At 31.7% G+C, this 21162-nt stretch overlaps 3 protein-coding genes across 3 annotated transcripts; 2 read left to right on the top strand and 1 right to left on the bottom strand.

The window, feature by feature from the left end:
* Positions 1 to 2879: 2879 nt before the first annotated feature.
* Positions 2880 to 5068, bottom strand: LOC7454737 (heavy metal-associated isoprenylated plant protein 7). The gene is made up of 5 exons (XM_024586120.2): positions 4821 to 5068; positions 4496 to 4736; positions 4167 to 4372; positions 3986 to 4076; positions 2880 to 3504 (listed from the first exon to the last, which is right to left on the bottom strand). Exons 1-5 carry the CDS (start codon positions 4827 to 4829, stop codon positions 3047 to 3049), a joined length of 1005 nt encoding a protein of 334 aa, XP_024441888.2. The 5' UTR covers positions 4830 to 5068; the 3' UTR covers positions 2880 to 3046.
* Positions 5069 to 15035: 9967 nt separating this feature from the next.
* LOC7454736 (uncharacterized) lies at positions 15036 to 16196 on the top strand. The gene has a single exon (XM_002322240.3). The coding sequence runs from the start codon at positions 15225 to 15227 to the stop codon at positions 16014 to 16016; it is 792 nt and encodes a 263-aa protein (XP_002322276.2). The 5' UTR covers positions 15036 to 15224; the 3' UTR covers positions 16017 to 16196.
* A 2172-nt stretch (positions 16197 to 18368) lies between these two features.
* LOC7454735 (UDP-arabinopyranose mutase 1-like) lies at positions 18369 to 19979 on the top strand. The gene is made up of 4 exons (XM_052447679.1): positions 18369 to 18462; positions 18707 to 18947; positions 19181 to 19349; positions 19752 to 19979. Exons 1-4 carry the CDS (start codon positions 18369 to 18371, stop codon positions 19977 to 19979), a joined length of 732 nt encoding a protein of 243 aa, XP_052303639.1.
* The last annotated feature ends 1183 nt before the right edge of the window (positions 19980 to 21162 follow it).

The following is a 21162-nucleotide window of genomic DNA, read 5'->3' as shown; positions in this document are numbered from 1 at the left end:
GAATTATTGACTTCCAACGCATGGAAGAACAGTTCATGGAATAGGTTCTTGGATTCATTACGCAATTCGTAATTTTATTTGATTACTATTTATGCTAGGGTTGTATTTTTCGAGGAATAACCAAGTTATTTAGGTGATGCTAGGGGTCATACGGCAAACAGTATCCTAGTTACAATGAATTATTGAATCAAAATTATTATTTAATTAGGGTTGAGAATTTGATGAAGTTCGTGGTCTTCTAAAAGCGGGCTTTCCTAGATCAAGGTGAAAAGTTCTTTGGGTAAAAGTAAATGCAATTGGAAATTTAAATGATGCAAAAACTTTTATCAAATTTGATTTGCTTCATCCCATGCTAAAGGGAGAGGAAAAGGTGGTGGAAATAGGTCAATTGTTTTGAATTAACAAATTTTTTTTCCAAACACATTTTTTGAGTAATTATTTTTTGATATGGGGGAAAACAAATTTTATTGTTTGGGAGGAAATGGGTAATTTTTTTTAGGGTTTTGTTTTTTTGGAGGAAACCATATTTTCTTTTATTTAATTCTCAAGAGGATATATATAAATTATAATTTAGTGTATTCATTTGTAATTTTTAACAAATCTCTATGAATTAATCTCCACCATCTAATCTCACCATCCATTTCTACTTAACGTACAAATTAGGTTAGAATGATCATGCGTGACAAATAATAAAAGTTTGATATCTATCACACCAAAAAGCCAAACCAAGAGGATTAGAGTAATATTTCTACTACGTTAATTTTATTTTTTTAATTTAAATATTTTTTATTTTTCAATAAATTAATAAGAATAAAGTGTATTGCAATTTAGTCATTATAGTACAAGATATAACTGGATATTAACGAATCAAAATTATCTTAAAAACATTAAAAAAATTAATTTAAAATAAAAATAATAAAAATTTTAAAAATACTTTAGAATCACAAAAATAAATAGTTTTTTTTACTGATTTCTTTCTATATTCTCATCACTCATGGCAGTACAGTTTTGATGCGAAAACATGGCAGTACAATTTGTCCTTTTTACCTTTCATATAAAAAATAGCAAAAAAAAACTGTCACATAAAGATACCATATAATTAAAAAGTAACATGAAAGTGTAATCCAAATAAAGAGACGAGGCCACTTGTAACTTAAAAATGGATCCAAAAAAAGTGTGATCATAATCTTCTTCTTTCCTTCCATTAATTTCTTCTTTGTTTTAATGATTTTTAGGTGCAAAATGCAACAACCAGTCCAAGTGCTGAAGGAAACAAAATCTGGGTCCATATCCCCAATCATTTCCCAAAACTCTCCCACCTCACATTTCCATCCACTTGTTTAAACCGTAGCAAAGAAGATACCTATAAATTAATTTAACATCCTCCTATAATAAAATGAAACTATATAGTAATAAAGAAGATTAAGGCAAATCCACAGGATTTCAAGACCATATATGCTATGTAGTTTTGGTTTATACTTAGATTTGTGATCCCCGCTAGGCTACAGATTGGTCAAAGACTTTTTAGCACACAAAAAATATTTAAACAATGACAATATTTATAAAGAAACAGGAACAATCTTATACTTGAGTCATTAATTTAACTAGATCTAATAAGACCGGTTAGTCTAATAATTTGATTTAAACCACGGGCAATGATTGCAGACGGATAGTAAAAAAAACATTTGGTAACAATTAACTAAAACAAATAAGTCACTGATATTATACTCGAAAGGAAAATGAAAAAAAAATCTTTGATAAACTACTATCACTCCATTGTAGACATCGCTCATCACAAAAAAAGCTAGCTGAGACGGTTTAAATCCGACCTTAAAATTTTGAACAATAACATAAGAATAAGTCACATGGATCGCTGGAGCAAAGTCCTGGAAAAGCAAATCGAACAAAAAAAATGAAGTGCACATTTATTTATTTTAATTCTATTTAATTTAAGAATAAAATTTATTTTTTTTAAATAAAATTTACAAAGAATAACAAATAAAAAAACTTGAGGTGACCCAATTAAATAAAAACAAATGATAAAGCCAAAGTAATAGAAAGTATGAAAAAAAACGGAGCTCAATCTCGAATTAAATAAATATTGAAGAATAAAATCAAAAATATTAGCTTAAAAATGATAAAAAAAAAAAAAATCTAAAGCGGTTCTAGGCAAACCTCTTGAAGCTAGGTTAATTTTCAAAGCTTGCAACCCATGAAATCATGAAATCTTATACACGAGCTTGATCAAGCTCAAATTCAAATCAATTAATTATTGAAGAAATAAATCAAGTAAAAAATACCGCTTTTGAAAATTTTGCAAAGAAAAAAACAATAAAAAAATAAGAATGAAATCTATCAAAAGAAAATTTAACGGAGGGTGGAATCAATAAAAAATGTGACTCTAAAAATTATCTCAGACTACAAAAAATAACAATAAAAAAAATAAAGATCAAAATTTTAAAAAAAATTAAAAAAAAATAAAATTTAAAGAAAAATTTAACTACTAGAATTAGCGTGACCTTTTTATGCATTAACCGATTAGTTCCAAAATAAAATGATTCAAATCCCCTTTAACCAAGAGTTAAATTATTTTACACCTAGTTATTTTTGTTATTCTAAAAATAAAAAAGTTGTTTTATTTTGTATTTTTTAATTGAAAATACAAAATTAACTCAAAAAGAAATTATCTTACCTGCCCCAGTCAATTTTAAAGCACCAAAATTATCCCTTACAAAGACTATTTTACTTTTTAAAACCAAGAAGAAAACACTATTCCCATCCACAGTCAATTGCGTGCGTCTAGATATACAATGTTTTGTCCTTTCTCTTTTATTTTTTTTTAATTTAAAAAAATTAAGAAAAGAAAAAAACTACAAGCCTCACAAAAATTCTACAGCTTCTCTGTAGATTATAAATTTATCAAGGAGCACAAAGGAGGGTGCACATTTAGGCAGGATTTTATATATATATATATATATAGGCAGATCATGTTTATCACCCATTTTAATTTTCCTCATCCCATCCTGCCCCTCATTTTCATAGTTTTTTACATCACAGAACATGCATTGGGGTTCTCATCACTGAAGATCTGAGGATGTGCATAGTACTCATATCTTGGTGGGCAATAATAATTATAAAAATCCATTTTCCTGAGCTCCACCACCGTGGTCTCTTCTGTAGTTTCCTCGGCTGCTGTTGCTTCTTTAGCTTCTGCTTTGGCCTCACTGTCACCACCACCAGCAGCAGCTTCTTTCTTGTCTTTGTTCTCTCCTTGCTCACCAGCACCACCATCACCACCTTTGTTTTGTTTGTCACCTTCTTCACCTTTTTTCTCTTCCTTGGATTCTTTTCCTTTCTCTTCTTCTTTCATCTCGGGCTCTTGTTTTACTATTACTGCGTGCTTGCCAGTTCTCTTGTACACATACTCAACTAGTTTCTGAGGTTCAAACACTCCCTTCACCGTCACCTCTGAGCTCTTAAGATCTGGTTCAGCTGATTCCACACCTATTAATATTATACCAAATTTAATTCCAGAAATTAGTGTTGGCTAGCCCCACATAGAAATGTAAAATTTCAAGAAATCTAATTTGGGGCTGGTAGGATTTGAATAATTTGATGCAAGGGGAACTGAATTGACTTCGATTGGGACCAAGTTCCGTGGAATCTAACAAGTTCAAATATATAATAACTAGAAAGACTGTGTTGATTTTAAAGGACTGATAAAGAAATGAAATCTTTCTTTAAAAGATTCAAAAGGTGCCAAAAGGGCATGGGCGAGTCATTTTTTTTCTTTATGGTGATGGAGAAATTATCTTAAATAAAAAAAAAGGGGGAAAAACTGTGAGCAACCAATAAATCTTACTAACAAAAGTTGAAGTGAACGAAACCACAATCGCATGAACCAAAAAAATGGTGCAAAGGGACCCAAGTAGAAGAAAAATAGGCACTTTTTAATTAATTAAAAGAAAACAAAAAATAGTCATGCCTTTCATTCTTAGTATCCGTTTCTTGATTTCCATCGCACAAGCTTCACAATGCATGGATACCCTTAGCACCACCAATCTGATCACTGGAGGCTGCACTTAATCAAGAAAAATAATCAAATACTGAAATTGCAAAGAAAAACAAATCAAAAGAGCTGTTAAAATAAGAGTGTTGGTAAATACCTCTTCTTTCTTCTCTTCAACTTTAGGCTTCTCCTTCTCCTCGGCCTTCTTCTCCTCCTCCGACGGAGGTTTTGGGATCGGAGATATAAGCACCACTTGCCTATGGCTTTTCCTTTGAATTCTTTCAAGAACTTTCAATGGATCCGCTTTCTCTCCTTTCACAACCACCTTACTAGCCTTACAGTCAGTAGCTACATCTTCAACTCCTGAAATTAATTGCTCGTCCACAAAAACACAAAAAGGAGTAAAAAAAAGAAAAGAATAAGCGCACATTAATTACAAATGGGGTTACAAGTTAAGAGCGAAAGCCGCTAATTAAAGACACTGACCTTCGAAGCCCTTAAGGCACCTACGGACCTTACGGGCACAGCCCTCACAATGCATGTAGACTTTAAGTACAATTTCTTGAGGAGGTGGAGGTGATTTATCTTTCGTCTCCTCTGGTTTTTTCTCATCTTTTTTCTCTTCAGCCGCTGGTTTTTCTGCTGGCTTCTCTTCTTTCTTCTCCTCCTCTACTTTCTTTGGTTCCTCTGGTTTTTTCACCTCTTCTGCTGCCGGTTTCTTCTCTTCCTAATTAAAAAATAATAATAATCAAGAAGCATGAAAAGCAAACGAAAACATTAAGAAAGACTCATTCTTGTAAGGTTTTAAGACCTCCCCCATTATCAGCTTAGGTTTTTGTACTGCAAGAACACGAGTAGACCTGTCAGGGTGATAGATAGAGAGTGATAAGCTTTGAAGTGCTTGTGTTTCAAGGCTTCAGTTTGGCTTGTTTTCTTTTCCCTTTGCTAAGAAAAAGAGAGGAAAAAACATACTGCTGCTTTGAGTTCTGTTTCTATGTGAACAGTGGTGTGAGAGTTTTGAGGACCACCAGATCTGATGAGAAGGGAAGGAAGCAGCTATTTTATTTACAAGGGCAGGCAGGCAGGAAATCTAAATTGTTAATTAATCATCGTCGTCGTCATCAACAACAACGACAACAGCATGACGTGGCTTTTGATACGAGGGCACGTGCAGTGGAGGAGGGGCATGGTGGAGACAAATGGTTCCCGGAGGTTACATGCTCTTTGGACTTTTCCTTTTTCCCCAGTTTTATTTTATTTTTGCAAACTAAATCATTACTGGACTTATTTGTTTTTTACTTTTGCTAGGTGGTAACTTTTGTCTGTTCTCCTCTCTCGGTGGTCCTATTAACTATTATAGTTTTGTTTGGATTGGATTGAATGTATGTGACAGCGGTTTGAAAAAAACTGAAAATTTGATTAAATGGAGAAAATTAGAAAAATAATAATTAAAAAAAATTAAACCGCGAAAAGAAACTGATTAAACTGATTAAAATTTTAAAAAAATCAACTGATTTGGTTTCGGTTTTATAAGTCTGAAACCGAAAAAACCAAATCAAACCCAAACCGGAAAAAAACCAAGCCAAACTGGTTTGAACCAGTTTTTATCCTAAAAAACCGAGCAGAAACCGGTTGGTTTGAACCGGTTTCAGTTCGGTTTTGGTTTTTTTTTAATTTAATTATTTATTTTTAATAAAAACCAAACTAAATTGAAAATGACTACTCCTATGTAATATCCATCATCTTATCACCATTTTTCAGAAATTGATAAAGACGATGTGCTCGGCTAATTACTAATTAGTTCTTGGAATTAGGTTATCTATCAGCCAAGGAAATCAACACCGGCGGGCTTGAAAATAAGACTATGCGGGGTATTGTAACTCTTGGAGAGAGCCACGGTTATAAGTAGAAACTCGAAATAAATTTGAAACATATGTGTTATTTATCTCAATACACCAAGAAACATTTCTGTTAAAAAATATATGGTTCATTGAATGATGTTATTTATCTGATTGAAATCGACTTGATTCATTGTAAAATTTTATTTTTAATATCAAGATAATGATATATTAAATCAATCACAATTAACTTAGATTAACTGTTAAATTTACAATCCTAAGTTATAAACATGACTATAATGTGTTAACTCAATTGTCTATTTGTCTATTTCTTTTCCCTTTTTCTTATCTTTAATGGACTAATTGGCATTGGAGAGGCGCATACGGCTCCCTCAACTCTAGAAGGCCACATTCTTTAAGGGTAAGTGTTTGGGAACGCGGTTATATCCATGTTTTTAAAAAAATTAATTTTTTTTACTAAATATTATTTTTATATATGTTTTGGATCGTTTTAATGTGCTGATCTCAAAAATAATTTTTAAAAAATAAAAAAAAAATCATTTTGATGTATTTCGGCACAAAAAACACTTTAAAAAACAACTACAACCACACTACCAAACAGATGTTGCCGATATTGTCACAAAATAGGCTTTCTCTAGAAGCAGCATGCATAGACAATGCACCTCCACTGTTTCTCTGACTTCCAATTTTTCTTCTCTTTCTTTCCCTCTCTTATTCCTATCTTTTTTCTCTATTTTCTATTTAGTTTCGTTACAAATAAGGTTTGTTTGAGATTGTGGTTACAGTTACAATTTAAAGTGTTTTTCACTTAGAAATGCACTAAAATGATTTTTTTTATTTTTTAAAAATCATTTTTAAGATCAACACATCAAAATAATCCGAAAATATAAAAAAATTAATTTTAAATAAAAATAATTTTGAAATTTTTGGAAACACGGGTTGCACCGCGTTTCCAAACGGATTCTTAAGGGTTTTTTTATTTTATTATTATTATTTTCATAGTAAAACTACAGTTATACCCTTTAGAGCAAGTAACCATTTAACTTGCATGGGAAAGGCTTTTTTTATATTTTCAATTTTTTAAAACAATGAATTTACAAAACTAACCTTAAAATCAAAAAATTATATACATGATTCAAGGGTATTTTTTTTTTACTTATGATTTTTTTATTTTTTAATTGAGCCAGAGCATTAATTTGAGTTATCATCATTTAAAAAAATATATATTTGGTTGGCCTGTTTGGAATTGTAGTTGCGGTTACAATTCAAAGTATTTTTTGTTTAAAAATATATTAAAATAATAATTTTTATTTTTTCACTTGTGATTTTTTTATTTTTTAGGTTGAGTCGGAGCATTAATTTAAGTTATCATCATTTAAATATATATTTTATGTTAAAAAAATTTTAACCCAGCGTCACGCAGTACGGTATCTAGTTTATTATCTAAAGGCTCTCCTCATAGTAATTGGATTGGAGGCTTACACCCCCCCACTGTTATTTGAAAGAATGAGTAGTCATAAATTACTCCATTTTTATATTCATTGAAGCTCAACGCTGCCCCATGGTTGCATGAGGCCCACTGTATATACCGCCAACAGATACAGTAAACACTCTTGCAGACTTGCAGTTACCTCCTTGAAATTAATTAAATATTCTCAAGTATTTTAATTACCTCGGCATGTTTATTTTTATATTTTAAAAATATTTTTTTATATTTTAAACTAATATTTTTAATATATGATGTCAAAAATAATTTTTTAAAAATAAAAAATATTATTTTAATATATTTTTAAATAAAAAATATTTTAAAAAACAATCACTACTATAATTTCCAATACTAAAATAATTATATGTCTATGGCAAATGGGCATTGGCTGCTGCCGACAAACCTTTCCAGGTTAGGTAAAACAATAAATGTTCAATCTTTATAGAACAATATTTGCAATTTCCATGACAAGGAGAGCATTAAAGACGTTGAACCATAATCTGAAGCATATTAATTTATTTTCATTTGCTAATATATACCTTTTCTGTCATTCACGTACATGTTGAATCCTGTTCAGCAGTATCGTCTGCGGCATAATTGATATTTTTTTTTTTATTAATATGAATATACGAGTTAGTTTATGTGTATCTCGACTAATCTTGTGAATTCTAAAATTAATAATTATATAAACTCCTGATAATTATTATATCCATGAGTGAAATTTAAAAAATATACAAGCATAACATAACATCAAATAATTTTACTAATCAAGCAATAAATGATTAATCACATTGGTTGTCTTCAGCAAAGATTTTAGCTTACTGCTTTTTTTTTTTCCTGGTGCATGTGACGCTGAGTGTTAGATCATTTAATATTTACGAGCAGTAAATGACGTTAATACTTGGGCATAGTCCTAAATTGTGAAGTCGTGGACATTAATTATAGCCAAACAAAGAAAATTTTTTTGTAGATCTTCCCGTTGGTAAATAATAATAATAATAATAATAATAATAATAAGATTGAAAAGGATACTCAATGTGTTTAATATGCATTAGCAAGTGCTTCACCACCTTTAAAATTCCTTGAAAAAATAATTTAATCTCTCTTAAGAATACTTTTTTATCGAATCAAGAGAGAAAAATATTGAAATATTAACTGTCCACTTTCTTAAGTATTGCAATAATGCCAAATGATTATAATAATTGGATCTTGGATTTAAATTTAATGGGTTCCATTTTTCTATTTTTTAATAAAATTAAAATTCTCTAGTTAAATTAATATTGACATTTTTTTTTTATTTTATCTTCTTAGAATTTTGATATCTTATTTTACAAGTATTGATCACAAAAACAACCCGAAAAAAATTTAACAAAGTTGAAAGGAAGTTAATTTGATTAATTACCCCTCCTCCTGAAAAAAAAAAAAAAAAAAGAGTGGTTAATCATCCCCTAGCAAGCAATATTAATGTATATTAGATTATTAACCTGCATTATGTTGTAGGTTAGATAATTTTTTTATAATGTAAAAAAATATCTAGTTATTGTTAATGTCTTTTCTAATAAGAAAACAATTTAAAATTTAATTACAGGTAACCTGGTTAACTTGATGGGTTAAAAAATAATTCGAATAACTATTAAAAATATAGTTTGACTACAAGAAATTTAACATATTTTTTTTAAATATTAAAATAAAAATATATTGAATTGATTTAAGTCCATCCAAATTAATTTGTTAAATTTATAATTTATATCATAAAACTGAAATAAGTTTATGAACAACATATAATTAATGAATTTAACAGACGGAAACATTGAATTCCCCTCCTCATTTAATTTTTGTTTAATAATAATAATAACAATAATCAATCAATCAATCAATCAACTAATTAATTAATTGTCATGATAAAAAAATAATTGTGTTAGACCGTAGAGTGTAAAATCTCACTATCCAGCTAGTACCCTGATGATAGAGTATGATAATAACATTTAATTAAAATAAAAGTACATTTGGATTTGGTGAAAAGAAGGTTAGTCACAAACCTACCGAGGAACAATGCCTTCATCATCATTCTAAAAACACTGGCCTTCAGCGTTATAATTAACATACAAGGATTAATTAGTACTTCAGTTACGAGTCAATCCAGAGGTGTTTCAGTCTTTTTATATTTTGCTAGAACAAGAAAATGATTTTATTACCTTTAAAAGCAAAATAAAAATAGAATTCTAAGGACTTCTTTGTAACTTCATCATGACTTTTTATATATGTGCATGCATGCATGCATGTATGGTTAACTAATTATTCATAATTATTGAGTTTTTTGTCTTCATTCATTTCTGTCCTTTTTTTTTTTTAGAATGAAATGGAAAATAGGTAACCAAAATTTCAAAGAGGCGGGCAATGTTGGTTGACTCCAAAACCATGAAAATGGTTCTATAAAATGGGATAAGGAGAATAATTAAAGAAGATTAGTAGGGGCCATTTGAGTGACAATGCGACATGACTACTCTGATTCATAAGATTAGTAGTACATTTTGCTTAAATGATAGAATTATAAATTAATACATCGGAATAAATTTAAAAATAAAAAATTATTTTAATATATTTCTAAATAAATAAAAAATTATTTTCACCACAATCCTAAATACATTAACGATACAAGAGCTAAACATCCTTTTTTGATAAGGAAATTAGATAGTTTTCTTAGATTTTGTTTGTTTGCTAGAAGTAATTTTCTTTTATAAAGTTGTTTTTTTTTAAAAATAGATTCCTGAAAAGTAAATTATTTTTCGATGTTTGGTAGTGTAATGGAAAATAAGTTGGAAAATATTTTCCAGTGTTTGGTTATGTCATGGAAAATAAGCTGGAAAATAACTTATTAATATTTTTTTCAAGTTTATTAAAATAATAAGGATCAAATCTTATAAATTAAAAAGTTGAATGAGAATGAAATTAAAAAAAAAAATCTAATTTCATAAATTAAAAAAAAATCTAATTTCATAAATTATCTCAAATAAAATAAATAACAATCAAAATTAATAATAGAGATCAAATCTAACAGATAAAAAAATTAAAAGATGATGAAATTAAAATAATAATAATTACAATTTTATAAATTATTTCAAATAAAATAAATAACAATCAAAAGAATGAGGATCAAATTTGATAGATAAAAACTTTCAATTAAAAAAATAATAAGAGAAAAACAAATAACAATCATAAAAATGAGGACCAAAGTTAATATAAAAATCAAATTAAATCAAATTCTAAGGAGTGTAATTGAAAAAAAAAGATTCAAAACAAAATTTATAGCAATCAAAAGTTTTAGGACCAAATTTATTATAATCAGTAAATAATATAATATTTCTAAATTTTTCATAACTTATAGAAAATGTTTTTCGTCCAAAATAAAAGGAAAACACTTTTCTGAAAATCAAGCCAAATTTTTCTTTAACTGGAAAATGTTTCCCGATGATTAATTTTTATAATGACATACAAATACAAAAAAAAAAATTAATTTTTTTTTAAAGTATTATTTTTCACCAAACAATCAATGCCTTAGCAATACATCTTTTTCTCACAGGATTATATATCATGATTAAACTATTCTCTCGGCTATTGTGCAATGGTACAAAAGGGACGACATGACTGGCATTTGGATCACGCTCTTACTGCTTAAGATTAAAACGAAAAACACCATTGCTATTTATTTCCCCCTGATTAAAGTTAGCAAACCAGCAGTAACTTGCTTGAAATTTGGCATGTATGTATGTCGTGGGAACGAAAAATCCATAATTAATTATCTATGTGATGATTAATGCAGTGTAGATACCAGGGCTAGACCACTTGGTGCCTGATAAATTCAATTCCTGGCTGCAGGAAACGCAAAATCACTGTTATTTTTACACTGGACTATACAGAATTCACATGTACGTGGGCAGCTCTTTCTCGTTTGCTTCGCTGTGGCCGTGAGCTTGTTGGCCATAATTAATCGATCGAAGAAAACCAAGCTTAGTTCTCACGTTTTAGATTTAGGTTCAATCAACAAGAGAAGGGAACAGTACCTTTATATATATTAACTCACTAGAAAAACCTTTGTTTGTGTGTGTGTGTGTGTAGAGAGAGAGAGAGAGAGGGAGAGAGAGAGAGTTAACCTAGCCTCCTTTCTAACAAGCTAGCTAGCAATTGTTTCCACATATTTGGAACTTAATAAATTCTATTTAATGGGAGCAAGTATGGATCCCAAATTGCAATGTCCAATAAAGGGATACCCTCCAAATTTAATCGAGTAGGAATCGAAAGTGAATGGTTTGCAATGGATCGAGGGCATGCATCACAAGTGTCACAGTTCTCCAGGATAGGACCATGACTTCTTCAGAAAAAGATGATTAACCAGCTCACAGAAACCTAATGTACAAGAAAGGTCAGGGCCTACAAAACCATATGCAGTTCCCTTAAGAATTGGGGAGCATGTTACAATAGTACCTTTCATCTCTTCATTTTGTTAGACACAAATAATAAAACTTACAGCAAGAGATTTATCCATCTCAAAAGTCTCCTAGCTTGTGCATAGTTCCCAACTTTTTCCTGATCAGTTAGGAGGTAATTCAGCCTTTCCCAGAGATGTATATTTAATGGCACATGATGGCGGTACTTTTGGTTATCATGTAGATTTTGGCTAGATTTACCAAACCAATAATGGTACCTAGAGGATACATGGCTAGTGTTTGGTTATTATTTGAGATAAAAAAATAAAAATAATGAAAACAAATGAAACAAGACAAAATAAAAATAAAATTATGTTTGGTAGTAGTGTACAAAATAAAATGATTGTTTTTGTATCTTATTTGGTTGATGATGGATAAAACCAACTAATATAAATAAAAATTTATTTTATCCATAATATGTGTTACCGTCAAACTTATATATTTAAAAAAATAATTAGACATTATTTTTTTTTTACTATAGCTAATATTGTGTTCAAATTAATAAAGTATAATAACCTAAGTTGTAAGATCCAGACTTACATGGGGCCTAAACCAGTCTGGGTTTAAGAGAAAAATAGAGAAAGGGTTGACTCGGCTTGATTTGATCAACCTAGGGTAATACACGGATAAAAAAGTAGTGTTATGATTGTCTTTTTGTTTTTGTGGTTTTTGATTCTATGGTTTGATGTTGTTTTCTAAAGTATTTTTAGGATATGTTTGATGTTTTTAATGTAATAAAAGCTTTCTAGTTGGGTTGATTTTAATAAAACAATGTTTTTTTTTAGTTTTATTATTTTGATTAATGCATTGTGAAGCAATATTGTTAATTCTTGATTTACAAGTCTTGTTCATGACCAAAATATGTTTAGAAAACCAATTTTAAATCTAAATTGCATGAATATGTAGACTAATAAGATTTAACAATTTTAGAAAATGAAACATCATGCATGTTTTGATGATTTGATGTTGATTTTTAGTTTTTTGGATTCAACTATACTTGGTATTGGTAATGTGGTTTGTGATAACAAAAAACAATGGGTTTAAAGGCCTAAGAGGCCATTTGCTAGGTTTGGTTGCATATATGCAATTTCTGGGTTTCTCTAAGTAGTGTTCTTGGAAAGAACATTGCTTTAGCTATGATTTTGACCTGTTTTGTTTTATTTCTTCACATCTGCATCTTCATATGACATCATTAGCCAATAATATATGGTCTTTTTTTTGCATCGATAACTTGTATTTCAGTGTTTTAGTTTTAGGGTTTCAATTTTGAACCAAAACCTTCTCTGACCAAATCGTGATGATTCATTGATAATCAAAGTGAAAAAATATTATATTATTGATCCTTGCATGATTTTCAATCTCTTGTACCTCTAGATTTGCTATATCTAATCAAAGTGAAAAAATACTATATCTCACGCTACATCCTCTTATTTTATATATATATTATTTTCTCCTCTACATTACTGATTTAAGCATTGAATACTCTCTCATTCCATGAGACATTTACTTTTCATAAACTCTTAAACACAAACTCAACTTGGTACACACATCTTATCCAAGTTTGACAATAAACCGTGAAAAGCATAATTTCCATGTGAAGTTTCTTTACTACTTCATCATTAATAACATAGAAAGAGACATTACCATGGATGCACTACATATGCTTGTCTGATATCAATTACGTCTGCTTTGTCTATATTTTCTACTCACTCACGAACAAAGCCTTAGAGTTGATGCATAAAACAAGTTGGAGCAAAGCCATCCAATTTTTATCATATCGTACTCAAAGAATGACTCTAAAGGAGATATCAAGTGCCAATCATGTCCAACTAAAGCTTACCATATAATGGTAAAATTATTTGATGGGCAATGCATGTGGTGATGTCTTGTGGATCCCATTTTGGACCCACTTTAAAATGCAGCATCTTAGCGGGCATCGACCCAAATAATCAGCAAATAGTTATTTCAACTTTTTTTTTGAGCCCCATAAACACAAGCGCCCTCTCTTTGCCTCTTCGAGTCTCAAAATACATGATCACGATAGAAAGAGTATAAAAGACGTGACAATTGCCTGTATGGCCACCAATGGCAAAGAATCTACTGGGACAAGGAGAGTGGATTGTGGCATGGTACCTTAGGGTTGATGGGCCACGTAGTGGAAGACACATCCTGCTCCATAATTTAGGAAGAATGCGATTTTATTGAAAGAAGAAAACTAAATGAAAACATAATTTAGCATACTTTGCATTGCGCTTACAATAAACCTATTCAATGGCAGCCTCAGGTGTCTAACATTAGCTTGGTAACGAAGCCCGATTGAGGATGATATCCATGTAGTAGGGCCTAAAAATAGTTGGGTTTAAAATAAGGTTTGGAAAACATGAGGAGTAACCAAGAAAGCAAGCTTATGATGAATTCTAGGCAAGGAAGAGCCACGAGTGAATTGTATAGTTTCAGGCTTTCAACCCAATTGTTTTTATTTTTTCAGGATTTTGGAGCACAATATTTCATGCTGTTGTTAAAAACAGTTGTGGTGAGTTTGAAGTTCTAAAATGTTCCTTCCAATATCATGACTAGCTCAAATAAGGCGGTTCTCATATGCATATCCTTTATTTAGCCATTGTTAACATTCAGTTTTCGAAGATGCATTCATGGCTATTCGATCTGATGGCCGCCGGAAACAGATGTGTGTAGAAGAGGGATGCTTGCCATAGCCAAACACATTTTAATTACCATTAAATATCATACAAGGTGATTACAGAGAACTTATAAAGTCTTATGATAGAAGAAGGTGATTGGAGTAAAATCTGAAACGGTGACTCGATCCCTTAGCAGTACCAGGCTCTCTGGACAATCTCATTTCCTATTACTGCGGCTCAAAGCCCATAGAAGGAGCTCTGTGTTAAGACATAAGACATGTCCATTTTTGAATGGATATTCATTTGGGACTCTCATCTCTACGAAAAGAAAACTGGATTCACTTGTTGTTTTATCTTAGAATTCCAGAGAGAAAGAGAGAAATCAGGTTAGGGGCAACCCTTAAAAAATGTGTTTACCAATGAGCTCACACGGACTTGAAAATTGAAATAGCCTGTTTGCTGGTTCAACCCATAAAGTAAAGGCTTTGTTTGCTATGTTTTCGTTAGCTGCCAAAGCCTTAAAATTTTCCCAAGGAACAAAACAAAATGCAGACTCTCTCTCCTTCTTTCTCTCTCAACTTATAAAGGACCTCTCGTTAATGATCAGTACATCACCTATCAGTCCCATTCCTATCTTCCCTCTCTTGGGACTCGAGAAAATAAACAAAGAAAAATCCTCCTTAACATTTTTAATTAAGAATCTTTCCACAACAGATAGACAAGGGAACGGAGAAACGAGCGGTATTTATGCTAACCAAGAAAATGAAGGTTGAGAGAAAAGGCAAAGCGTACCCATCCCAACCTTCAGCATCATCATCAAGATTTTCATATAAAGATCCTGACTCGGTGTTAAAGCTTCTACCAGTAACTATTCTAGCTCTAGCCCTCTCTCTTCCTAACCAGGACCGTGAAGTTCTAGCTTATTTGATAGCAAGGTCCATCTTTGTCACCACCGCACCAAACCCATCTTCACTTATAACCCAGCATCCAAAAAAGAAATGTAAAACCAAGAGTACTGCCAGCAAGAATGACAAATATTGTGACCAGAAAGTTCCTTCTTTTCAATGTGGGTGTTTTGATTGCTACACTAGGTTTTGGTATAGATGGGACTCATCTCCAAATAGGGATTTCATCCACCAAGTTATCGAACCATTTGAAGAGCATTTGGTGCAAAAAATTGAGTCCTCAAAGAAGCACAGCAGAGGCAAGAAGAAAGGTAAGGTCTTGATGATGGGCCATTTTGAATCTGATAATGTTTTGTTTAATATACCTGAAATAGCAGTGCCTAAAACTGTATGCGAAGTGATGATAATGCAAGAAAATCTTGAAAGTGGAGAGATCGAGGGAAATGGGGTTGTCTTCGAAGAGGAGATGGTGGGTCAGGAGGTGACTAGGAACCTGGAAATGGAGGTGGTGACAGGACATCCTTCAGGCTACAATGATAACAACCACAAGGGTTTGGCTATGAAGGTTTTACTGGACGTAATGGGTTTACTGAACTCTCGTTTATGGAGTAATCTTTGGAGTCCTGGCATGTAAGGAACATATGTTTTGCTCTTAGTTCATTTTGGGAGATATTGTTACTTTTGCATGTTGGAAACCTTTAATTTCTAGCACTATAATATTTTGGGGAAAAATCTCTAGGGCATTATTCTTCAGATGGCATATAGTGACGGAAGTGGGAAAAAAAGAAAGAATAAAAAACAATATTATGGCTTAGATATGGTCCAATTATGTTCCAATAGAGGTAGCAATAATTTAGGGACTGTTTGGTAGTCGGTATTATGGTTCAAGTATGATGCAATATTTAACTTCAGGGGTTTAGCTTAAACAGTCAGGTCTTCGGTTTGCGTTTCAGAGATCGTCAGTTCGAGTTTCATAAACCTAGGATCACTGAAACTTACATAATCATTAATTTTAGAGCCCGCGAGATTAATCAATATGTATATAAGTTGACTCAAATACCCATATTAATCTTAATAAAAAAGGATAAAACAATATTTTAAAAAACAGTTTTTATTGTATTCTTTCAGAAAGTCTACTATAGTGATTTTTTTTTTAATAAAATATCTTCATATTTGTATTTTCAGAAAGGGTGCTCCTGATATATTAAAAAGAATTTAGTATAATGCAATTCTAACAGGGCACTCCTAGAAGGAATTTAGTAAATTCTCTGACACTGACCTACCTCTAGCTTTGGATATTTTAAGGTTAATGATGGTTTTTTAATGTGATTTGTCACAAAATTGAAGACCTAAAGTAATATATTGCTGGTGAGATAGAGTTTGAATGATGAAAGGGACCAGTCTCAGATCATTTCACGGGTTAGGATGTCCTAACTCAAAAGATTTCCGAGCAACGATGGTGTTTGTCAACATGATATCATCATTAGCGAATCTTTGCTACAATCAAGCAAAGAGATATTATGTTACTTTTGTGTTTTTTTTTAGTGCGTGGTGCTGTTTATTTTTATGTTTTTAAAATATATTTATTTTTAGATGTTTTTAGATTATTTTGATAAATATCAAAAATAATTTTTAAAAAATTAAAAAAATATTAATTTAATATATTTCTAAGTAAAAAGCAATTTGAAAAACAACCACAAGTGTATTTTTTGAAATTATTTAAAAAAAATATTTTTTTTAATATTAATATATCACAATTATTCAAAAATATATAAAAAAATAATATTTTTAAAAGTACGGTGTTTTTGAAAAACAAACACTACATTCAAAATTACTTTAAAAATAAACTGAAACATAAAACAAACTCTCCATTAATAATATGCTGATTTTCCATGTAAAACTTTTTATATAGAATGTTGTTTTATGTTGTTTTTTTTTTTTTTTTGACAAAGGTTATTAGTGGTGTATTCTCTATCCATACTTTTAAAATTAAAAAATTAATTTTTTAATTCATAATCTAGATCTTAATCGATCTGAATCAAACTCGAATTAGACCTAACAACTATAAATTTAAGGTGGTTAAGCTCGGATAAGACCTAACAACTATAAATTTGAGGTGTTCATCTTATAATTCATATTTGTTTGTTTTTTTCTTTCAAAAACTCTAGGGTTGACTTGGTGCCAATTTAAAAATGCAATATACAAATAAACATTGTATTTAAAAATGTTTTTAGTCTAAAAATATATTAAAATAATAATTTTTTAATTTTTTAAAATTTAATTTTAATATTACACATCAAAATATCTAAAAAAATTAAATAAAAAAATTTGAAGTACAAAAAATTTAAATTTTAGACAAGTAATTTCAATCACACTCATGTTGTAGCATGAAAAGGAAGTATTCGTGTATTCATGGAAAAGAACTATACTATGAGCTTCCCCCTACTGCCTTCGAGCCTTGTATTTATGTGTTGGGTTTGAATGCGTGTATTCCAATTATATTTGAGTTTAGCCCATTTCTTAAATATACTCCATCTTCAATCATAGGGATTTTCGGGCTCTCATTGGTGACGTTCCATGCATATTAAAAAAAATGTGGAGTTTAAGCATTAGTATCATGAATCAGATATAACGATATTGATGCAATATCAAGATGTTGTTTTACATCTTAATTAATCATATAACTAATGAAAATACATCACATGATCAAGTTTAAATTCTATACATCTAAAATACTTCTAATTAAGAGATATATTAGAGTAAAAGAAAATTTTTCCATTAGTGTTGACAATGAAAATTTGAAAGAATGATTGATTAGAGATAATAACAGCTTGGTATTGGTATCCCAACTATATAAGAAACTTAGATTTCTTGGAGCAGTGTAGACCTTTCTTTCAGCCTTGCCATCTCATTATTGTCCAAGATGGTGATCCTAACAAGAATATTCCGGTCCCTGATGGCTTTGTTTACGAGCTTTATAATAGGAATGGTGTGGATCGGGTTCTTGGTCCTAAAGCTAATTGTATCTCCCTTGAGGATTCTGCATGTCGTTGCTTTGGTTTCTTGGTTTCCAAGAGGAAGTATATCTTCAGTACCATTGATGATGATTGTTTTGTAAGTTCTTCTTTCTGTCTAGCATTCTTTTTCCGCCATTTTAGAGAGCAGGGAGTGAGATCGTGAAAGTATTTGTGAGTGTGGCAATAGATGTTTTCAAAAATATATTCAAAACGGGCGATTCTATGATAAGTAAACGTGGGGTGGGACCGACAGGGGGCCACGTTGAGATTTTCTTGAGTTTTTGTTGACGTGGTGAAGATGGCTAAGGAACAAGTGGGAAGGAGATCAATGCATTGGCTCAGCATATACAGAATTTGCTTAAACCATCTACGCCATTTTTCTTCAACACCCTTTATAATCTGTTTAGAGAAGGTGTTGATTTTGTGAGACGGTATCCTTTTAGCTTGAGAGGAGGTGTGCCTGCTGCTATATCTCATGGACTTTGGCTTAACATTCCTGATTATGATGCTCCAACTCAGCTTGTCAAGCCTCTTGAACGTAACACCAGGTTTAATCAAGGAAAGAATCAGTAGGCACCATCTATTCTTAGAATCAGTAGGCACCTAACATCAATTGCACATTGGTTACTGATTCTTGGTCTTGGCAGTGATTTTGTCTTGAGTGTCGATTGAATTCAACCTTGTCTTCGTAGTTTCGTTTTTATTCAAAATCTCTAAAGAAAGAAGTGTGTGCTTTTGGCTTAATGTTTGTCTTATTGAATGTTAATTTTATTTCACACAGGTATGTGGATGCTGTTTTGACAATCCCAAAAGGCACACTATTCCCAACGTGTGGAATGAACCTTGCCTTTGACAGGGAATTGATTGGCCCTGCAATCTACTTTGGACCCATGGGTGATGGTCAACCCATTGGGAGATATGATGATGTGTGGGCTGGCTGGTGTGCCAAGGTAATCCTTCTCTCGGTTAGTTTTGATCTGTTCTGCTACCTAATTACTAATTGGATTTGAATGGTGAAAAGATAATGCTTCCGGCTGACATTATTTCGTTGCTGATTTATTGATCTCGTGAAATGTGATTGATAATGCGATTTCTGCTTCTTTTAATTTATATAGATCTTGATATTTATATCTAAATTAGTGTCTTAGGAGCTAAGATTAGCTGCATACCTTGATGCTTCAAATGATGGGCACACAAGGACCCTTTTCAATGTCCTGTTCGATGTGGATTTCAAGTAATCTGTGATCATCTGAATCTTGGGGTGAAGACAGGGCCTGCCATACATTTGGCATAGCAAGGCAAGCATTCCATTTGTGAATTTGAAGAAGGAATAAAAGGGCATATACTGACAGGAAGACATCATCCCATTCTTTGAATCTGTTGTCCTGCCAAAAGAGTGCAGAACCGTGCAGCAATGCTACCATGAGCTTTCCAAACTGGTCAAGGAAAAACTTGGTCTTGTTGATCCCTGCTTTCAAAAACTTGGTGATGCCATGGTTACATGGATCGAAGCCTGGGACGAGCACAACTCACCAGCACAAGAAGCTGCAGCTCCCGTCACTGGCGTTGAGAAAAGCTGAGTTCTCTCTTAAGCCTTAAGAGACAGCATTTCATTTAATTTAAGAGAGAATTTCATTTCTTTGACTGTTCTAGTTGGATGTGATTTCCTTCACCCTATACCATTATGCTCTGCTTCCCTTTTGTCATGCTTTGGATCTCTATGATCTAGATACAAAAGATTTGTGATCTAAATATAAGAAAGGATTGTCATTATTTTATATATGATCTTGAATTTTGGATGCAGCTTTTTTCTCAGGTTTTCTGGACTGGACTATCTATCTAGTGAATCGGAGTCCAAATCTTATCTGCTTTTTGATTCAACTAATGAGATATTGTGAAAGTTGTTAATCTTTTATCTCCTATCTGTATAATTAACATGTCAACTGTGGATTTAGTTTAAAATAGGACCATTGCACTGATCTTTTAAGATTTTCATTGGTTTATTAGATTGGAATTGATGGTCCATTTAGTTAAGTGAACTAGAATATATCTTAACTTGTTTGAATCACGTCCCCTTGCAGCCCTCTGGTACCTTTTTTATGTGGGAGATTGACTGAAAAGGCCATTATACATGAAACATTAGCTGCAATAGTGCAAACTGCGAAGTTATCTAGTCCCATTCCAAAGGTTAGGTTTTGTGGCGGCCTAGAATTTGTGGGGTGCTGATGTGGCTTCAGTGTACCATCCTTATCGAACCCTAGTACAAATTGCAAAAAATTCCATTGCTGTGTGCTGCCTAACTCGCATGGTGTCCAGCACCCTCAAGGTGGCTTCTCCTTATAAGCGTTTCAGAAGATAATATTGTCTGCTCCTTTAATTTTGTCAAAGTTAATGCCATAATAATTCCAAATGGGTGCCTATTTTATGATAATAAATGGGCTTGGCCGGCATTGAAGCAGTAACTTGAAAATTACGTATGCTGTATTATCCTTGAAGGCAGGAAGAAGCCAGAACTCTCAAGAAATCCCTCTCCTACATTAAACAGCCATTCTAGAGCGCACAAGCATGATGATGGAAGTGGATGTATATGATCGATGCACTCCTCTCTCTGCCTTGTGAGTATGAGAAATTGTGAGGCGGCCTAGACCTAGTCGCCTATCGGAGCTAGCTGGATGTGTACTGAACAGCAACATTTTGTATCCTTTATCCAAATCATGATGTGGGATATCATTATCATCCATTTCAATTCAAAGGAACATGACT

The sequence above is a fragment of the Populus trichocarpa genome, chromosome 15 (genome assembly GCF_000002775.5).
Source record: "Populus trichocarpa isolate Nisqually-1 chromosome 15, P.trichocarpa_v4.1, whole genome shotgun sequence".
NCBI classification, from domain to species: Eukaryota; Viridiplantae; Streptophyta; class Magnoliopsida; order Malpighiales; family Salicaceae; genus Populus; species Populus trichocarpa.
This window is presented reverse-complemented; position numbering and strand designations above follow the sequence as displayed.